The sequence below is a fragment of the Cuculus canorus genome, chromosome 6 (assembly GCF_017976375.1).
Source record: "Cuculus canorus isolate bCucCan1 chromosome 6, bCucCan1.pri, whole genome shotgun sequence".
NCBI classification, from domain to species: Eukaryota; Metazoa; Chordata; class Aves; order Cuculiformes; family Cuculidae; genus Cuculus; species Cuculus canorus.
The window spans coordinates 23,370,016-23,390,005 of NC_071406.1; the positions used below are offsets into that span (position 1 = coordinate 23,370,016).

The following is a 19,990-nucleotide window of genomic DNA, read 5'->3' on the forward strand; positions in this document are numbered from 1 at the left end:
TTCCAGTTACTTTCTTCCAAAATTTCTACCTTCTGAAGCTTCTTAACACCACAATACCATTTTGAAAATTTGTGCCACCGAAACGCTAATTAAAGCAACCACTTGATATACTGAGCATTAAAGTGTTGAGAAATAAAGCAATCTCATCTTCAGCAATGAGACATTAAAACCCTTCACACCAAAACACCTATGTCCACAAGTGAATATCAGTGAAATTGTTATGCCATAAAACTTTTGTACTGAAAAGTAGTTTCGTTAAGAAAGTAATCCTTTTCCCACTCTCTTAAAATAATACACTAATATAGCTACAAATAGCTAGAAAAATGAGAAACAGCATTAACACGCTCTGCAAAATACACCAGCTTTTCGAAACTATGTGCATTTACTTGTCTAAAGGAATTGGACTCAACAATGTCCATGGAATGGTGCAAGTCTAAGGAAAACTGTCTTCTCTCCCAAGCTGTTGCTCTTGTGCCTTCCTAAACAATTTCACTCTTATTTTATTAAATAGAAGATTAAGCCAATGACGAATTAACTCCCTTTTCTCTCTGTCAATTTCTCCTGCTCTGAATCTCAAAAGATTTGCATTAATTTTTTTCTCATTAAACTGCAAATGCAAGAAAATCTTCCTTTCATGACTTTTTCCAGCTCCCTCTTTTCTACCTGGTTTATCCTAAATTATCCTGACCTGTTTTCAGGCCATTTGATACTCCCAATCTTTAGACTTCACAAATGAAAGCCTTCCCCTTTCATTACAGCATCATATACAATCATCACTTTAATATCGCAGTTCTCACTGGTCTTTGTTGCTCCATTTAAAATCATCACCTCACACTTCCAGTCATATTTTCTAAGCTCACAGCCAGTATAAGGTCAAAAAAGTTACCACTACACCAACGTAGTATATAGTCCAGGCACATACAGATGGGGCTTTCTGAGTGACAAAGGTGGTATATTACCATCTCCTTGCCCATAAGGACAAGGAAACACCATGTCGACTTCCCACCATCTGGAGCAAAATAATAAAACATCTCAGGGTATCAAATGTATTAGGAAATTACACCTTGTTAGTTAACAAGAATTACAGTAAACTCAAGTCAAAAGAAAAAAAAATAGTGTTTTATTAACTACCACACTGTTATAATACACTTTAAACGTACAATAAGGTAGCCTTTAAATTTGAGGTGGTTTTAAGAATAACAAATGAACAGATTTCCAAATGTTTGTAAATAGGTGAACTGCAGTAATTATTGTACATTTTTTGAAAATGGTATAGCACTTACAGACTGGCTATATAACTTTATTTTGTACATTTTTCTATAATTGAAAATATAAACAGTAATTAAAAAATAAAAAGAAAATTCAGCATAATAAAAAACATATATGTTTATCAGTTAAATGTACTGGATACATACAATTTTTAAAGGAAGAAGCAAAAAAGGAAAGATGGCTGATATTTAAATGCAGGTTGACTAACCAAAAACTAAACAACAAACAAACAAAAACCTCATAAAGCCCCTAGTTCACTATGACTATATCCATGTGTTTGGGAGTACTGTCAATATGGAAGTGGTTTTTCTGTTGTATTTGCATATGTTTTATTTTACTGGTAATTTACATAATGGCTTTTAAGGCCCTGGCAGACAGATGTTTTTTTGGAAAAAGATCTGATAAAAATCACTGCTGAGACGCAATACACCTTATTTTTGGTCCTCCAATGTTCAAAAGAAGGGATATACTTCACTATAACATTTGCTTTACCACTCAAATGCCTCAACCTATACATATTTTTTTTAACGTTTTAAGCTTTTTAAACATTGGTTATATTGCCCACCTTGGTTATTGAAAGAATATTAACAAGACATCATTTTGGCAAATTAAATCTTAAACATGGCTTTTCAACAGGATTTAAAAGGTGACTATCCCTACAGTTCCATGTTAAAATGTAGTTTTCAAAATCTTACAAGAGTAATGCTTAAAATATTGTACATAGTTAACCTAATTAAAATAATTAGCTTCAAAATGACAAGTTGATGAGCTAAGTAAAGCCTACACTATGTAACATTTGCCTGGAAACTTGATTTGTCAGTTATGCATAATAAAAATTCCAGTCATCAAGAAAATTACAAAATTTCTTTTATCATAACATGATTTCTTCTCACCCATCAACTTCTTTTATCTTACAATAGATAAATACCAACATGTTCTCATTTTTTTACACTAAACCACACAGGATTGATGCATTTGGTTAGACTACCATTTCCATCGTTAAATTCTTTTTTTTTTTTAATATAACTTGGTAAAATTTCATCTTTTCTAGATTCCAAAAGTACCTACAAAACCCATGCAATTTTACCATTTTAATATACTATGGAATATCATACAAAGTAAGGCATTTCAGTGTCATGTATAACCAAGTTACTGTCAATCCAAAAATTTTTGCACATCAATAAAAAGATATCTAAGAACTTAGGAACAATATTCTTCTCACTACTGTATAAAAATAACCACAATTAATAGGTATCTTGTGTAATATTTATTCCATTGTCTCGTTTCCCGAAACTGTGACAAGCTGTAAAGGTATTTCAGTGTTGGTAAGAATATCCTGATTGCTGGTGCCAGATGTATTAACAGTTCCTATTCCTGAAACAGAACCTTGTTGAATATTTGCAAGGATAAGTGTTGTTCCTCCTGCAGTAATCAAAGTATCATCAGATGTTGCTTCTACTGATGCCAGCACTGTACTGCTGGAGTGAATACCTTTTTTATTCTGATGTGTTTTAATGTGTTTTGCAAGGTGGTCACTTCTCATGAAGCGTTTTGAACATTCTGGACACACAAACTTCTTCTCACCTGTCACAGAAGATAATAAAGAAGACATTTTCAACAACATTAAAAATATTACATGTACATCAAAAATTGAAATAACTTACTGCCTTTAAAAGACAGAATTCTAACAACATCTATACTGAACAAAAAAGCAATCCAACATGATAAAATTGAGTGTTAAATTTCTAGACACCTATATCAACCCTTTAATAGAATTCATATTTTTCTGTGTCTGAGTTTGGGAAGATCTTTCAGGCAAGCTAAAGATTATTGCAATCTCATACCCTCAGGCTGCTAACTTTCACTGCAATTATGACCAATAAACAACTTTTCAGAGGAGAACAAAATCTGCCAAACAATGGGCAGGAAAAATGTTATGAGCTCCTGCAGAATCACACTTCAGACTGACAGACGTGATCATGGTGTAATTCAGGTTTGAAGGGACCTCTGGAGGTTTCTAGTCTGATCTTTCTCTAAGCAGGGTCTGCTACGAGGTCAGACCTGGTTGCTCAGGAATTTATCCAGTTTGTTCTTGAAAACCGTTAAGGATGTAGATTGCAGAAGCTCTCTGGGCATCCTGTTCCAATGCCCAGACCTATCTGGTCTGCACCTCTCTTGTTTCAACTTACGTCTGTGGTCTCTCATCATCCCACCAATGCACCACCATGACAAAGTCTGGTTTGGTCTTCCTAATGGTGGCCTTGCAGGGACTAGAAGGTTGCCGTTAGACTACCCCCTGCTGTTACTCCTCTCTTTGTGCAGCTGAATGAGCCCAGTTCGTGCAGCCTCTCCTCAAAAGGCAAATGCTCTAGCTTCCTGATCATCTTGATCACCCTTTAGTGAACTCAATCCTGTTGATCAATGTCTTTCTTACACTGGGGGCTGAAAACTATAACAGATACAATATTCTAGATGCAGTCCAACCAGTACTAAGACGGGAATAATCACTTCCCTAGAACCAGTGCCTCTGCTTCTTTGATACAGCCCCAGCCACCGTTACCTGCTGGCTCTCGTTCATGTTCTTGTCTGTCAAGACTTGCAGGTACTTTACGGTAGAGCTGGTTCCCAACTAGTCAGTGCTTAGCCTGTTTTGCTGCAAGGGTTAACTCCATCCCAGGTGCAATACGTTGTGTTTATCCTTGATGAATTTCATAAGGTTGGTCAGCCCATTCCTTCAGCCCTAGTTCCTCTGAATAGCAGCCTTGCTCTCAAACACATTAACTGGTCACCCCAGTTTGGCATCATCCATAAACCTAAGAAGTGTGCACTCTGTTGCCTCCTCCAGGTCAGTAAAAAGATGTTAAAACAGGTCTAAAGATAGATCTCCGCAAATCTCTACGTTTTATTGGTACGCAGGTACATTAGAAGCCATTAACCACACCCTCCAAGCTGGATCACTCAACGGGTCTTGGGTTCAAGCATCCAAAGTGTCTAACAAAAGCATATTGTTAGGTACAAAACATGAAATATTTTTCATAGACATTGCAAAGACAGCTGTCTAAGCAGTGTAAATGATGATAATAGATAAATAATTTATTTGCTTATCAGTGGATTTTTCAAATAGTCTAGTTTTAAAAGGTAAGCATCTTGTAGAATGTAATTATGGGTTCAGTTTGCAGGGAAATGGGTTATACAGACAATAGATTTGAAGCAAACTGGTCCTTGAACAGGTGGAAGAACTAGACTAATTTCTTTTCTTTGTGTTAGGCAAAAAGAGAAATGGGAATTCGGAGTCCCTAATGGGTGGTATAACCATGAAACCAGAAGATGTAAAATGATGCACCATCACATGCCCTTCCGTGATTCTCTCAAGCGGACACCTAGTCAAGTGGACATTTAGCCCTCTCTTTTTATTTTTCTTTTTTTTTTTAAATGAGAGAAAATTATTGAAGTTTTAAGCTGGAAGAAGAGCTGTAATATCATTCAAAACAAGTGAAATGCATTGCTGAACCTGAAACAAAATATTCTAATTAAGCTATATTAAATAGAATCATAGAATGGTTTAAGCTGGAAGTAACCTTACGGATCATCTAGTTCCAACCCACGAGCCATGGGCAGGGACATTTTCCACTAGCTAAATATTAAATTAATGTCAGTTTTGAATCAAGAAAGGTAGCCATTTTTCCTCCTCAGACCTACTAAAGAAACTGAAGTGTATACATAGCTCTACATAGTAGCTGAGTTTAGAAAAGTCATGCTATATTAAAATCAATCCAATATAAAGATCTGTTCTCCTCTTAAAAGTTATTTATCCAAGTCCTCTCCATGACATGTCTTTAGTTAAAGGCACCAGAATCAAAGACTGAAAACCTGTGTGCGTTCTTCGGTGTCGCTGAAGCTCATCACTGCGAGTGAATCTTTTACCACAGAACATCCAATTACAAACAAACGGACGCTCTCCAGAATGCCAGCGGAGATGAGCTCTCAAATGTGAAGTTTTCCCATATACTTTGCCACAGCCTGGTATGTGACAAATGTGTTGCTTCTTTTTTCCCAAGTTGGTGCCTCTGTTATTGAAAAAAAAGAAAAGTTACTCATTCTAATACATTGCTCCTAAATACTGGTCATACATGTAAGTGAGATTACATATACTAATAGATCTGCAAACCAATCCAAGAAGCTTCCTGTTTTTGTTTCAAATACAGCCAGAGTCCAGTGCACTCCCTAAGAAGCTGGAACTAAGTTTTCCCAATTCTGAAAAAATTATAAATTCAACAGCATGTGAAATTTAAATGATAGAAGTGTAATCTTTAGCAAGCATACATGTATCTAAGTTGGAAATATAATCATTACAGCAGTTCATACTACTTCGATGTTGAGGTGCCCTTATTTTAAAATTTCTCCCAGTTTGAGTCTTTACCATAATCAAAGACAGTTTTGGCAAAGAAAAATGCAAATGACTGCAACTGCCAAAATGGAAACTGGAGATTCTGGCAACTGAGAAGAGAACAGATGGGACTTTTGGCATCTTGGGTAAACCTGAGAAGCAGTTTGGGGTTGGCGGACAAGCATATTAACTTGAATATTTCCACTAAAAGGAGTGGCAGTGAAACAGCTGATCTTGCTGACATTTAAATTAAAGCCTCGGTATATCAGGGGGAAAAAAAAAAAAAATCCATCAAAATCAACACATAATTCACAGACAGTCTAATCCAGACTACTGAGCTTGATGCCTATTTTAAGATGCTGCCTCACTGAAATGGTAGGCGATTGATTCAGAGGAAGCAACTAACACAAAAGCCTAACTTTCTTTTTCCTTTTTTAAATAAAATCACCAAAGGGAGATAAAACCCTCTGAAGACCCAGAGAAAGAGATTGGTCTGGCTAGCACAGGGTATCACGATTGATTTTAGCCAGCCTTAGCATTTGCTGCTGCTGAAAGGGGCACACCAAGGAGCAGATCCAACTGACAACGCAGCTTTATGAATGGTAAATGCTGGTACAAGGGAGGAGATCAGAAAATGCAACCAAGCATTAGGCCACCTTATTTATCAGCAATGTTAACTTAAAATAACTTAAGTGGATTCTGAAATCATAGTCTTGGGCACTCCAGTCTCCATGACTCATTATACAATTTTCAGTTGCCTCCCCAGGGCAACTTTTTTCCTTAAACTGAGTGCTCAACTTTTGCTTAGCTGTCCAGAGGCTGAAGGATTTTCGAAGCAACTATTACACCCAGACTGTCATCCCTGCATTCAAAACAATGCTAATTTACATCTCATAGGAGTTTGGGCTAAAATGCATACACACTTAAGGAGCCAGCGCTTCCAGTAAGCATTTCTGAATAGGCACAGAAATTAACTTACTCTTAAAGCTTACACCATCTAAAGAGAATTCCAATCTAAGCACGTATGAACCTAAAACATTCCAGACAGTCCAGAAAAGTAAGGACTTAGAAGTTCTATTGAGTCTTAGAAAATGTTTCTAAGAAGTCTCAGTATAGATCTTTATAGTGCTAGTCTTTAGTATAGTCTTTGTAGTGCTACTTTAGTCATTTTGTCTTCGAAGTGAACACTATTCTTTTTGCATACTAATTATTTGTCATGACAATGTAGGTTTTGACTTCAGAACAAATTCAATGGCCACAGTAGAGAGTACAGAAGGCTTTCGACCCTACTTTGGTAGCAGCGGACTATGGATGTGGTGACAGAAGATATTCTGCTTATCTAATTTTTTGTTGTTTTATTGCCACCCCTCAATCCTTAGCCTCACAGAAAGTTCACCTGCCTGTTTTATCCAGCCTGTTTATAAATTTCATGCAAAAAATTCTCTGACATTTGATCTGACTTCTTAAGCTCTTCCACCATTATTAGTCTTGGCAAGAATATTTTAGACTTAATTTTCCTTTTTTAAATTACTTTTTTTGGAACAGGACAAACATTGCCTTTTTTACACCTCCTACCTCAGCTGAAATGCCCATTTTTGGGAAGCTTTGCTACACCTGAACTGTCAGGTTCACGGTCTTCTACAGCCTTCTCTCAAGTCAAGCTAAAAAAGCAAAAATAACTGCAATTTGAGGTATTTCGCACTATGCCACCTACACAAAAGCTCAATATTCACAAATTTTGAGCATTCAACCAATCTCAAAGGCAGGGTCAACGTTAACCTTCATTTAATGATTCACTTCTAGACAGCTCTTCTTCAAGTCCTCTTGTTTGGTGCCTCAAGGCATCCAGCAACTGTTGTGCAAGGCAAAGGAACAGCCATGGCTCCTCTCCATTATACAGTCTTGTTAATGGAAAGAACTTTCCACAAGATCCTGCTATATCTTTAATTGCCTTTCCAACTCCATTTAACCCTAAGAAGCGCTCAGCCTGTGCTTATAACAAATTGTATTTCTGCATTTGAGAATATATTTCTGTAGATAGGATTTTTTTGTATTTCGTCCTCACACCTTCTCCAAGTATACTATAGTCTTCCCCTCCGCAATGATCAGTACAAATATTTTGTAACTTTGCACGATAGAGTATATAAATGTGACAAATGCCATGAAATCACACCAAAATTTCCTTAGAATAATTTCCTAAGTCAATCATTTGAAGTTGCTTAATTGCACCTTTAGTCTAGACTGAAGGAAACCAAGTTTCAATTCAAGATCAGCTTACTGTGCATAGGTAGTATAGCTATGTAATTCAAAGCAGCTCGCATAATTGGTAACAGAATTTCTTTGCAGATGCTGAAGTTCAAAGCGAGGGAAAAAGTTAGGGATTCACAGAACGACATCCATAAGACTACTGTGAATGCGTAACTAAGTGTACTTATTCTACACAGTTTCATGTAGCATGTGCATGTTTGCTTCACGTGTGCTTTAAACTGACTACATTTGAGCTAAATTATATCCGGACACTTCGCAGCTGTGACAGTCTGGCACTATGCCCTAACATGTCATAGTACGAGGCCTTTCTTGCTGCACTGGCCAATAACCACCATAATTCAGTGAAAGGATATGCCTCAGGCCTAGCCCTCAACTGGAGTCTTCAAATCAGTTAGTATTTAAGTATTTTCATAGTACATTTCACCTTTATAAAGACTGGAAACCAGGTTTCTCAGTAACCATGCAGAATGCAATGGTTTCACAAGAAGTCACTTTAATCTGCTGAGAAACTGGACTTTAGGTTTCAGGGGTAAAACACAAAGTTATTAGTTATTTTAAGAATCTGTAGTTTAGAGTTACGTACCTGAAGTGGTACTCAGAAGCATTGTTCCTCTATAGATCCAGACAGTAGTATTTACATCTCAATGCAATTTCCGATCTCACTAAGAGGAGGGTAAACTTTCCACCAAACTTCAGACACGTTAACTAGAAGCCTCATGCAGTTTGAGGTCAGAGTTATCCTTTGAGGTACATCTCTCTCTCTCGCTCTCTACTTGCTTACCTTGATGCTTTAGGATTTTAATTTACACGTCTAATGCATCACCCTCTTCCTTTCCCTTCCCTCCGCCCGCCCCGTAATGTAAAGGTAGTACTGATTTCCTACTTCATAGGACTAGTACAAAGAGAAATCCTTTGAAGACTGCAATGCAGTCTAATTCTGTATCTAGAGTCAAACAATACAATCCAAAAACCCCACATATAACAAAAAAGAACACCTTGACTCTACTTTGCTACCAGAAAACAGAAGACACAAAAAAATGTCAAAACTAAGGCAACACAAAAGATTAAATGATCATGAAATCTGGATATGTGAAGCCATGTACTGCCTTTTCCCACCCCATTCAGAGCACAGGATATTCATTGACTGAAATGTTATTCAGCATTTTCATACTGATTCAATGCGCTTTTCTTATTAGTTACATATTATTTAACTACTATCTTAAGTACAGAATTGTTCCATTTACCCATGAGTTTTTTCTCTCCATCACAGTACTCACAACACCCACAGTGTCTAAGCAATTCACAAACATCAATAAACTTATCATCTTGCAACACCCTTGTGTAGTGAACTTGAACTAGTACAAGCATTTCATAGATACAAATACGAGACAGAAAGAGATCAAGGCCAAAATTGTCCAACACCCACCACCCTGAGGTGTCGAGTTCAACATAGCAGAAGCATATTTTCTTTATTACCGTAGACATTCACAGTTCAGCTCAATTGACTTCAAATGAACTAAGTACTTCTGCAGTGGAAAAGGTGGGGTGGACAGACAAATGCCTCCAAAACTTCAAAGCCCCGTTGCTGCAGTCCCATATCTCATTCCCTACATGCCTTCCAACTCCTGCAATAAGAGAGGCAGCTGCCAATCATTACACAGCCCTGATTCACTCCCTGTGCATTATCAATCCCATTCACTGAACAGCACTGGCGTCACATGAAAAAGATAGTACACAGTAATGTAATTAGATACTAAATGATAATATATATGCACAAGGGATTAAAGTTACCCAGAATATCTTAACTTCAGCATGTGCCAAAGTCCAAGTTTTCAATTTTGCAACCTTAACATCATTTTAAGAATTGTGAATGTTGTCTTTAGAGATTTATAAAAGCAAATGTCCTATTATCTGAAACTCTGCGAGTCACCAGCAGAATTGAAAGATAAATGAAAACTCAAAATTATAGCACTAGAGATAAACAAGCAACTATAGCAGCTATGAAACATGATCAACATGTATCAGAAGGAGAAGAAAAATATCCCTCCAAAAGAGCCTACTAATTTTTGCTAGACTCTGAAGTACTTCTGCATTCCGGTGGGAAAGTTGCTCTAGCAACAACAGACACTTTTACTTTTTCTGTTTCCTTTTCTCCTTCATTATCCTGCTTCTATTCCAGTCTTAATTCTTCTCACGTCCTGACTTCTCGTCCTACTTTTCCTACTTACTTGGTACATTTGATGTGTCCAGTCCTTCCTTTACAGTGGAGTTCAGGTTCTCACCTATCTTAACTCTGTTCAAGCTCTTAACTTCTTCCCAAATTCCCATATGCGAGTTTCAGTCAGATTACACCATTTTCCAGAATTCATCCAAACCATCTCACAAAAAGATTCTCTCTTGGGCTTCAACTTTAAAATTTGGTGTTACAGCAACTCGACTTAGGAGGAAGACGATTTTAAACTAAAGATGTCTCTAAATGAAAGCCAGTTTGGTACAGAACAGAAGGAAGATGCAACATGTGAAATCACTTTGTTTCCTAACAGCACAGAGAGTGCAAATCACATTTTCAGAGCTGTCTCCTGGACTGAACCAAATCTCAACCCAGACCGTACTTTAGGCAGATCTTCATGGCAGAGTCAAGGTTCACCAAGAACTTTGAAACATCTGTGCCAGGTTTCAGTGAACTACACACAGGAATTTAACAACAGGAAGGCGATGGACAAAGATGCTCTATAACCTTAACTGCAGATATTATCACTAGCTTAACTGGTGATGTAAACATATGAAAGGAGTTTCGCCTTAAACATTTAGTATGTACTCAGCATGGCTGCCTAAGACGTTACCTCTCTGTGCCTGTAAAGGTATCCAGAATATACAGGAAAAAAAACCTGAGAGACTTGACAATAGACATATTCAGTCAGTACTTTTAGAGCCATAGGACACTGATAGGTTCTTTAAGAGAACTCAGTTATTTACACTATAGCTCTCACATAAATAACACTTCCATTTTAGAGAAGTAGCTATTATTAAAATGGACTAATTTTAGTATACTAGAAATAAGCCCTTGCACAATTATATCAAGCACAAACACACCTAAATCCCCACTTCCTCTCTTATATCCATAATCAAGATCTTTAAAAAGAAGTGGTTCGGAATAAAATTAATTCTTTCTAACGAAAAGCTGAAGAATATTTTCATGAGACGTAAAATAATAAAACATGACTTTCTTATGCAGCCATGAAGTTTTATATGAATTAGAACTTCATACCTCTTTGTTAGCCAAATCTCCGCTAACTTTGACAGAAAACAATCAATTCAAAATTTCGTATTTGGAGTTATTATACAAACCTTGTTTTCCTTAGGAAACCAAACAACAAGAAAACCAGGATCACTGGTTTTTTTAATACACTCTAAAGCAATCCATGTGGAAAAAAATGCTCAATCAGTGAGGACATGTAGGAACACAGGATTTAATCAAGTCCTTGACATATGATAGGAAGCCAATCATGAATGTGCATATTCCAAAATATTTCATTTTCATGTTATTTAGGGCAATGTTCTATCCTCCTCACTTGTGCTAGGTGGCACGTAACTCCATATTTTTCCAGTTCACCTCAATGAAGTATAATCCACTCATCCACGAAACTCAGAAATAAAGATGGCAGTCCTTTATTGCATAAGCTCTTTGCATAAGCCTTCAGATTTATGTCACTGCAGACAACTGCAGTTAACTAATGCTCCTTTTTTCCTTGCTCATTATTTGTTTTCATCATTACATGCACTACATGACACCGAACATTTCCCTACCTTCCACCACCTTCTTTGCAGTTGGGACATGTGCAAGCGACCCGTCGCAGTCTTTTTCCTTCTTGATGCGGTTGGTCCCCTTCCTCATCCACTACCTGTACTCTCAAATGTGTCAGATCATTGGTATTCAGTGTAGAATCACCACTGAGCTGCCACTCTTCTGGATCAGGCTCCTCTTCTTTAATCCTAATATCTGAGGAAAAGAACAAACACGGATCCATAAGCAGCCCATTAAATAGAGAGAAGGAAACCATGATGATCAAATCTTTTTACTGTTGAGAGCACTATGTCAGGCAAAAGTCAACACCCTTTAGTGCACACCGACATTGCTTCTGTGCCCCTGTAACCTGTAACGTATTTAAAAACTTTACCTTACTAAACATTTCAAAGTAGAAGACAAGCTATAATGAAGTATTAAAGTTTAAGTTTGAACTGTTCTTGGTAGAGGGAATGCTGTCACCAGGGGGACTTAGCTTGCTTGAAACCTGGGAAAAATTGAAGAATAAGAGGTCGGACAGAGGTTGGGAAACATTTAAATTCATGTTTCAAATGATCCTGAGTAGCCATTTATGTTTCCACAGGATTTCTCAATTAGTGTGACACATAGTAGAAAGAGCCTTTTTTCTTCAGAAGTTTTCAGTGTGCACAACAATATACAAAATAATATAAAAAATGAATTAAATAAAAGGTTTCGACCTATGAAAGATGAAAATATCTAAGGAAAATTAAAAAAAAAAAAATCATGCCTTTGTTCCATTTCCCTGTTCTTACCTCACATTCATGTCTTTTCCACTACTTATGGAGAGGAAAACATTTAGGAAAGAATGTTATCCACCAGTAGAGAGAGGTAAACAACACACGAGCCACTTTAAAGTTCTGATGAGCTAGTAGTCACAATAGGTCTTTGCTGTTTCATGGATGCAAAAAAGCCTCTTATGTTATCACAGGATGGATGTTTGCAAGTATGAGTATTCCCTCCCTACAGAGCAGTCATTCAATCTAATCCGAGTACTAATCACAGCATCACAGTACACTGTGAAACAACTATTATAACAAATTTACATTTTAATAGGAACATTTTTCCCCTCAGACACTATTTTGGATTCCCGATGTGCTGAAAGTCTAAGCCTGGATTTCAAAAAAAAGACAGCTTCTATGTATTGTTTTAGAAAGCTGAACCTCAGCCCCTTCTTTGGTTCAGCAGGGTAGTTTAGTTTCTATGTTTTTCAGTGTAAATGATTAGCCACTGGCACAAACTAATAAGTGAACGATATATCTATATATATGTATTTTTTTTTCTCTTTTGGTAGAAGCTTCAAACTAAACATTGTCTTTCTGGATACATTTAAGAAACTACTTTCTCTGCAGAACAAACTCAGTTATCACGTAGGTTCTTACTCTTAACTCAAACCCCACTCAAACACTGAAACCTTAACAGAACACTGTGGCTACTCTAAATTCTTTCTGGGAGTCCACGTGTCAGCCATAATCTGTGTTGTGAAGGCAAAGCTGCACAGATGGCAGGATAAAAACATAAGAAATACTTCGCTGGGTCAGATCATAAACAGCATCCTGTCCTAGTAAAGATTAGGAAAGAAATGAATAATAAAACATGTAAAGAGTAACAGTCACTTAGTCTACCTTCCGAATGACCTCCGGCATTCATCAGTTTAGCGACAAAGTATGCAGCTATGCACAAAAATTTGCTTCATGCTAATAAATTCTCACTCCAGTCTTCTCAACAGCACAGTCTGCCTTCCTTTTAGTTGCACATGTATAGCCATTTGTGGGACTGTGCTTGTAAACTACATCACTGATGTAACTGAAGTTAAAACACTTTTCTAGGAAACCACTGCACTGGGAAGAGAATTCCAGGTCAGAAACAGGGAAGTCTGAGATATTTGTCCAGTTTGGCTGCAAAAGTTGATTCTAGAAATTAAATTTGCATGAATATTACGCGCTCTGAGCTGTGGGAATCCAGGAGCTAGCACACTCTACACATGCTAACATCCAGTAGAACTACCAGGGTAAGCTTTTGCACTGTCCAACGTCACCTGCTCACTGAGCTTTGCTGTTACCATAAGGAGTCCACGGTTTCAGACAACAACGTAACAAGCATCTTTCATGAGAAGACCTAGAAAACCTCTGTGGTGACTTCTAGTCTTCTGCATTAGCAATCAAACTATCTTTCCTACTGAATTGAGTAATTTTCTGAGACTGACCTATGAAATCATTTTATTTCACATAATAATTTGTACATACATGTTTTATATATAATTCATTTTACATAGGAGAATATTAAAACACTATACAACATACAACGAGTTTATAAAATTGATTTTTCAAATTGGATTCTGCTAAGTATACTGATACATTTACTTACAGCAACTTTACAAGAAGGCAAAATGCCTCACACCAGTACCCAGGGCTTTCTACCTTCAATTCACGCAATGTTTCTTCTGCTTTGCAAACTTACAGCATGAGTTCCTTCCACTTTTTTCACCAGCATCTCTATTCCCACTCCTTCTCAATCACCACAGCAGCAAAGGCTCATAATAGTTTTATAATAGTAGAAGCATAAATGAGAAAATTATTTGGGGGGTGGTGGGAAGAGGGACAGACAAAACATTTCTAAGAGTTTAGGACACTAGAGAAAATAATTTACATAGACCTACAATAGGTTGTAGTATTATTTTAAAAAAAATCCAAAACTGAAATGAAGTCAAAGTAGTACTGTGTATAATTTTGTCTTTTTCACAGTTATCTTGGTAAGGCAGAAAGTGTAGCTATTGCTTTAGGCTTTCCTCAGAAGGACCACCTACTCCAGGCACACAGAAAAGTACAATGTAGACTGGGAATTTACAGACCGGACTTTTTAGTAATGCAGATTAAATAAAACAAAATTAAAAGAAGTATCAAAAGATGAAGTGTCTATTTAGCCTCTCCAGGATGTAGTATAGCAGAGAGTGGATTGTGTCAATTCCCATAGTGAATGTGATTGTCTTAACAAGGTTCTTAGAACCAAGGAGTTTGTTGCTGTCCATGTAGGTTTTACATTATTGCAAGAGATGAGGGAAAATTCCATCATTATTTTTTGGGGGCAGAAAAGTATGCCACCATAATTTAGACAACAGTAAGAAAATTAAAGAGAAGGGACAAACCATGGAGAAGAGCAAATGAGAAGAGTCTTCTCGGATGCAATGGAATGGGAGATTATACAAATTCATAGACAACGATGACTCTGCATTTCTCCCATGCAATTCTTCTGGACATACTCCACTCTCAGTCTCAACTGACAGAACTCTGGGTTTTCACACATACTCTGCAAAAAAGTGGGCCTAAAAAATTTTACATAATCCCTAAAGCTGATGCAAACAGTGGCAAATTTAAGTCAACTTTAATTTTCTACCAATTAAACACAGGCCAAATGAAGGTTACATTTTCTTTACCACTATTTTCTTTCCATTCTTTCAAATTTTCTATATATTCTTCCTTCTTAATTAAGTTCAAGACCTAGTACTAGGTAAGCATGAAGGAAAAATTCAGAAAAAGATATAATTTCAAACTGCCTACAGATTCTAAATACCAGATATTCTGTTCAATTTCTTGTTATCTAGTAAGCTAGATTTGTTTTAGGTTTTACTGTCCTCTAAAGGATAGAAACTGGGAGACGTAGGTTGTTTCAAAGGTAGTACTTCATAGCCACAGGAAGCCCAGAGGTGGCTACAATATGCAACAAGTTTAAGACTGTTTGGCAAATAAAAACAGTAACTAAGAAATTTGTTTGAAGTGCTTTAGAGAATAACTAAACTGAAAAGATTAAACTATGTAGATGCAAATGCAACTTAACTGTTCTAGTCACTTACCTACTTCACCATCTATCAGCTGAACGCATCAGTTAAGCTTCACATTCTATCTTGGCCTGTTTCAAACAGGACTTCAAGAAAATGCTAATAACCAACAGCCTTAGAAATGGGGATAAACTGAGAAGGGAGGCAGATGCAGTGCAAAACCACTTCATTTGAGAGGACTCTGCCACCACTTTGACTTTTTGAAATATCTGCCCCTGCAGAATGTCATAAAAGGCATTCTCGGCATTACCAGTAAATGCCTCCAAACCGTGGGCTTCTATCTTACTGCTTTTCCTAGACACTGAAACCACCCTGCCTTTTTACTCAGATGAGCTTTACAAGTTCCTGATCTGAAAAGCAGAAATACAGTCTTTCAACTGAAAACAGATTTGCAGTAGCATTGCACATACCTTCACATCAATTTCCTCACAGCATCACTAACTGACTGTCTGCAGTTCCAAGATCTTGTAATCTGTCATGCCTATTCATTTATTTTTCCAAATAGATGCTTCCCTTCCAAAGAAAACTGATACGAATTCCCATCTCCTTTCCGTCTTCTCTCATTAATTCCATTTTCAGTTTTCCCTGCAATGCAACCCACATTCTCTCAGTATCTAGACTCATCTTGCCTTAATCTCTGGATATGAGGAAGCTTTAAGCACAATGTTCAAATTTCTTAGACACTGTTCATTCCCATCTAAACTAAACTTACTAAACTATTTTATCCAAACAAAACTCTCCCTACTAGTTGGCCAGCTGTGCAAGTCTTTCAGAGAGAAAGCTCAACAAGGTTAATGATTTCTACTTTTGATTTGCCCCCAAAACCAAAGTGTGAATTCTGGTATTTTTATTAGATTTTATCAGATTTCAAGTTTCTGAGGAAATCAGCTGTTGTGTGCAAGTCTAAGCAGGACATCCCAGTACTGAATATTTAAGCAGTACAAGCAAAAATATTAAAACCAGAGATATAGATTTTTTTCTTGCAAGAAATGCCACACACAGTATTTCCAAGTGATCGTATACATTATTCTAATTCTACGCAGATTATTTAAAAATTTTAATAATGAAAAGTATTTAAGCCAGTGATACCACAACACATGTTATGCATCAAAGAAGAGTTACTTACCCTACAGTAACTGCAATTCTTTGAGATGTGTTGTCTGTAGAGTCTCAAGATTTTGCATTCTTATGGGCAGTAATGCCTGCTGCAGCATGCCCTTATTTTTTCCTTTTTTCCCATAGTTGAAAAAAATAATAGGGAATAACTAGAAAGGGGGAAGAAGAGTTGATCATGCTCAATATAGAGGAAGCCAGTAACTCCAGGAATAGGCAAGGAAAACAGGAGGTCACAGAATTTTCTGTGACCAACAGGGTTAAACATTCCTTCATTAGAAGTGTATTAGACTGCTGCTAGAGTCAAACAACAGAATTCGCAGCAGTAATTCAGGATGGCAGAGCTGTTCAATAAGTACTTCTGTTGCGTATTTAGGCAAGAGCCAGACAACGGTCCTATCGGTAGACAAGAATGAAAAAGCTCCCTGCTGATATTAAGTCAGGAAGATGTAAAAATAGCTACTGAAACAAACACTTAATAAATCAACAGATTAGGACAATTTTCATTCAATAATTTTAAGAGAAGGCTGAAGAGCTCTCTGCAGTTTTAATGCTGCAAGCCTTTGACCATGAGGATGCTCCAGTGGCTTAAAAAAAGGCTAACACTGTGATAATACTACAGAAAGGATAAACAAAGACTCAAAAGAAGTAGGCGAAGAATTAATGCTGCTCAAAATGGGATTATGGTACAATTAAATTTAAAAGTAATTTTTATTTAAATGAGTGATAATAGCATTGTTGATATGATATACTTGAGTTCTGCACAGCAAGTTTCTTATTAGGATACTGTAAAACATTCTGATTAAGGAAAATGAAGTACAAAACATACATGGAATATATTAATTAAAAACCGGGATGAAGTTTAAATGAAGACTGAAAACTATCATTTCTGTATGCTAAATAATGAGGACATGCCATGACTATGTGCATTTATTCCCCTTTTTATTCCTTAAACATTACTACCTTTTGAAAAAAATGTGCCTTCTACAATCCATGAAAGACAATCCATCTACAACGCAGCCTCATCTTCAAGAGAGCAATCATAAAACTAGGACCCTGGCACCATTCTTGGCTTTATGAAAAGACTGCCATTATCCTTGGTAGAAACTTCAGATGCTTTTTATGAGCCAGATGCACTGACAAGTTAACTTGAGAGATAAGAACCAAAATATGTGATACTGCCTCGAGGTACAAGGTGAGAAACCTGCAGTAGAACCTGAAACAATGGTCCTAAAGAGCTGAGACTGCAAAAAAGACAGAATATTAGTTTCCAGCCTTCTATACATCTACATAGGTATAAATGTTTTCCTTTTGTTTCAGGAATGTTTGCAAAAAATGAAAAAGAAAAGAGTACCCAAAACTTGGTAACATGATTCTTTTGTGAACACCCTGAGCAGGCTAACCTCCTTAACCTTGAGAATCTAAGTTGCATCACCAAACACTCAGCATACATAACAGAATATTCACTTAAGAGTAACACATACAAGAAAGTTTTACCTCACCACTATGGGCTGAAAGAAAGTGAATTAAGACTGAGCTGTTTTGCAACACAGCGCAGAAAAGTACATGAAATACAGACACAGGCAAAGGTTGCAACAATTCAATCTTTTCAAGAATTTGAAAGGGAAAAAAATGCAATTATATTCTGCAGCAGTAGACACTGAATTAAAAAAAACCCTAAATTTTTCAAACTTTCTTAAACTTGACGAGAGATAATTTACAATATGCTGTTATAACCAAGATCATGAAACACATACAAGCACGATCATCTAATTCTCCCATAATTTATTAATTTCCTTCAAAAATAATGAGGAAATAAGGAATGTAATTTAAGCATGCTGAAAGCAAACTATTTACACAAGATTGGCACATAAATAGCTCTAATGGCTGCAATAACTTAAATTTGTCAGTTTCCAATTTAATTTTTCATATCAAAAACAGAACAGTGGGAGGATTGGTTTTAACCACAATTTACAATATGCAAACTAAATGCCTCAAATGTAAAAGGAATAGCCCCAAACAGAAGTTGTCGGATGAAAATATTTACTTAACATCATTGGTTCCGTTTACATCATTGGTTTCATACTAACACCATGCCCTTCTCTCAAAAGCTTGGTATAAAAAAAATGCCTTAGAAAGAAAAAAGGCAAAATTGAAAGTATCATTAATAAAGTTAAAAACTGGAACTTAGAAAGACAAAAAAAACCAAAGTTGTGTAATAGTGAAAACAAGCCAAAACTTTTTTTTAAGTTTTAGATGCCAGAAGAAAGCTATGCTTTAAGTAGCATTGTGCACTGCTTCATCAGAAGCATTAAAACACTGAAACACCTATTCCTGCAAGCAAAACTGTTAATACTCCATTTTAATTGTGTTTGTTTACAGGTTTAGACTTTTCTACCTAAAAGATGTTAGACCAAAGCCTCACAAGATACCAGCAAATGAAGATCAGTTGTCACTCGGGTAACTAATTACCTTAAAAATTGTTTCCCAACTTTCTGGACAAATTTAGAATAGCTAAATTACTTCATGATAAAGGCTTCGGGTTCTGGCAGGAATGGAATGAAGTCCTCACCACAAATAGCCAACCCTTCCCACTCTCTATCAAATGGCATAAATTGATCAACAGGCATGCCTTTAAGCTTCAGTAGCAGCAGGCAGATGAGTCTGTAGGTAGCTGTGTATACTCCAACAGAGGAGAAGCTGGGAAAAAAAGATGCAGAAAAGAAGACACCAGTTTTGCAGTGGCAGTTTGAGTCAACTCTTGAAAGGAACTCCTTTGAGTTTAGTCCAACTGTAGACCAATCTGGAAAACTGTAGGGTTTTTTATTTTTAAGAAATGAATTCTCCAACTGACTGTGTCTGGGTTGATAAGCAGCAAAGCCCCTTCTTCAGCCAATTCTACTTTCTTTCAGGTCACCTGCTAGTTTCTGCAGATGCTACTGGAACAGTGAAAAGAAGTAGCAAAAAAAAAAAAAAAAAAAATGGATCCAGCGTTTTATAAAAAGTTAAGCAACCGAGATAAGACCTGGTAAAATTGCCTTTTTTCAGGAAATAACCAATCCAAAACTGCGATTCGATACATTAATAAATTAGCTAAGACACTATTACAATTAGATTTGATTAAGACTGTTAAGTCACTTCTGTCTGGGCAATGGCTTGGGGGGAGGTGCAGTAACTTAAAAATTTTTTCAAATTGATAAAACTTACAGGATCAGAAACATGAAAACCAAGTTGGTATATTTTAGTACCCTGTGGTTTTTCAAAAGGAGTGTTACTTTATATTAAATGTTTCAAG

At 36.6% G+C, this 19,990-nt stretch overlaps 1 protein-coding gene across 2 annotated transcripts in view; it reads right to left on the bottom strand.

Annotated features, from left to right (window-relative positions):
* Nucleotides 1-1,106: 1,106 nt before the first annotated feature.
* Nucleotides 1,107-19,990, bottom strand: part of SP3 (Sp3 transcription factor) — a 34,738-nt gene continuing 15,854 nt past the window's right edge. For both annotated transcript variants that reach the window (XM_054069923.1, XM_054069924.1), the window contains 3 exons: nucleotides 11,732-11,924; nucleotides 5,140-5,336; nucleotides 1,107-2,853 (listed from right to left, as the gene is read on the bottom strand). In XM_054069923.1, coding sequence (XP_053925898.1) covers nucleotides 2,537-2,853; nucleotides 5,140-5,336; nucleotides 11,732-11,924 — 707 coding nt within the window. In that variant the 3' untranslated portion in view covers nucleotides 1,107-2,536. The remainder of the gene's footprint in view (nucleotides 2,854-5,139; nucleotides 5,337-11,731; nucleotides 11,925-19,990) is intronic.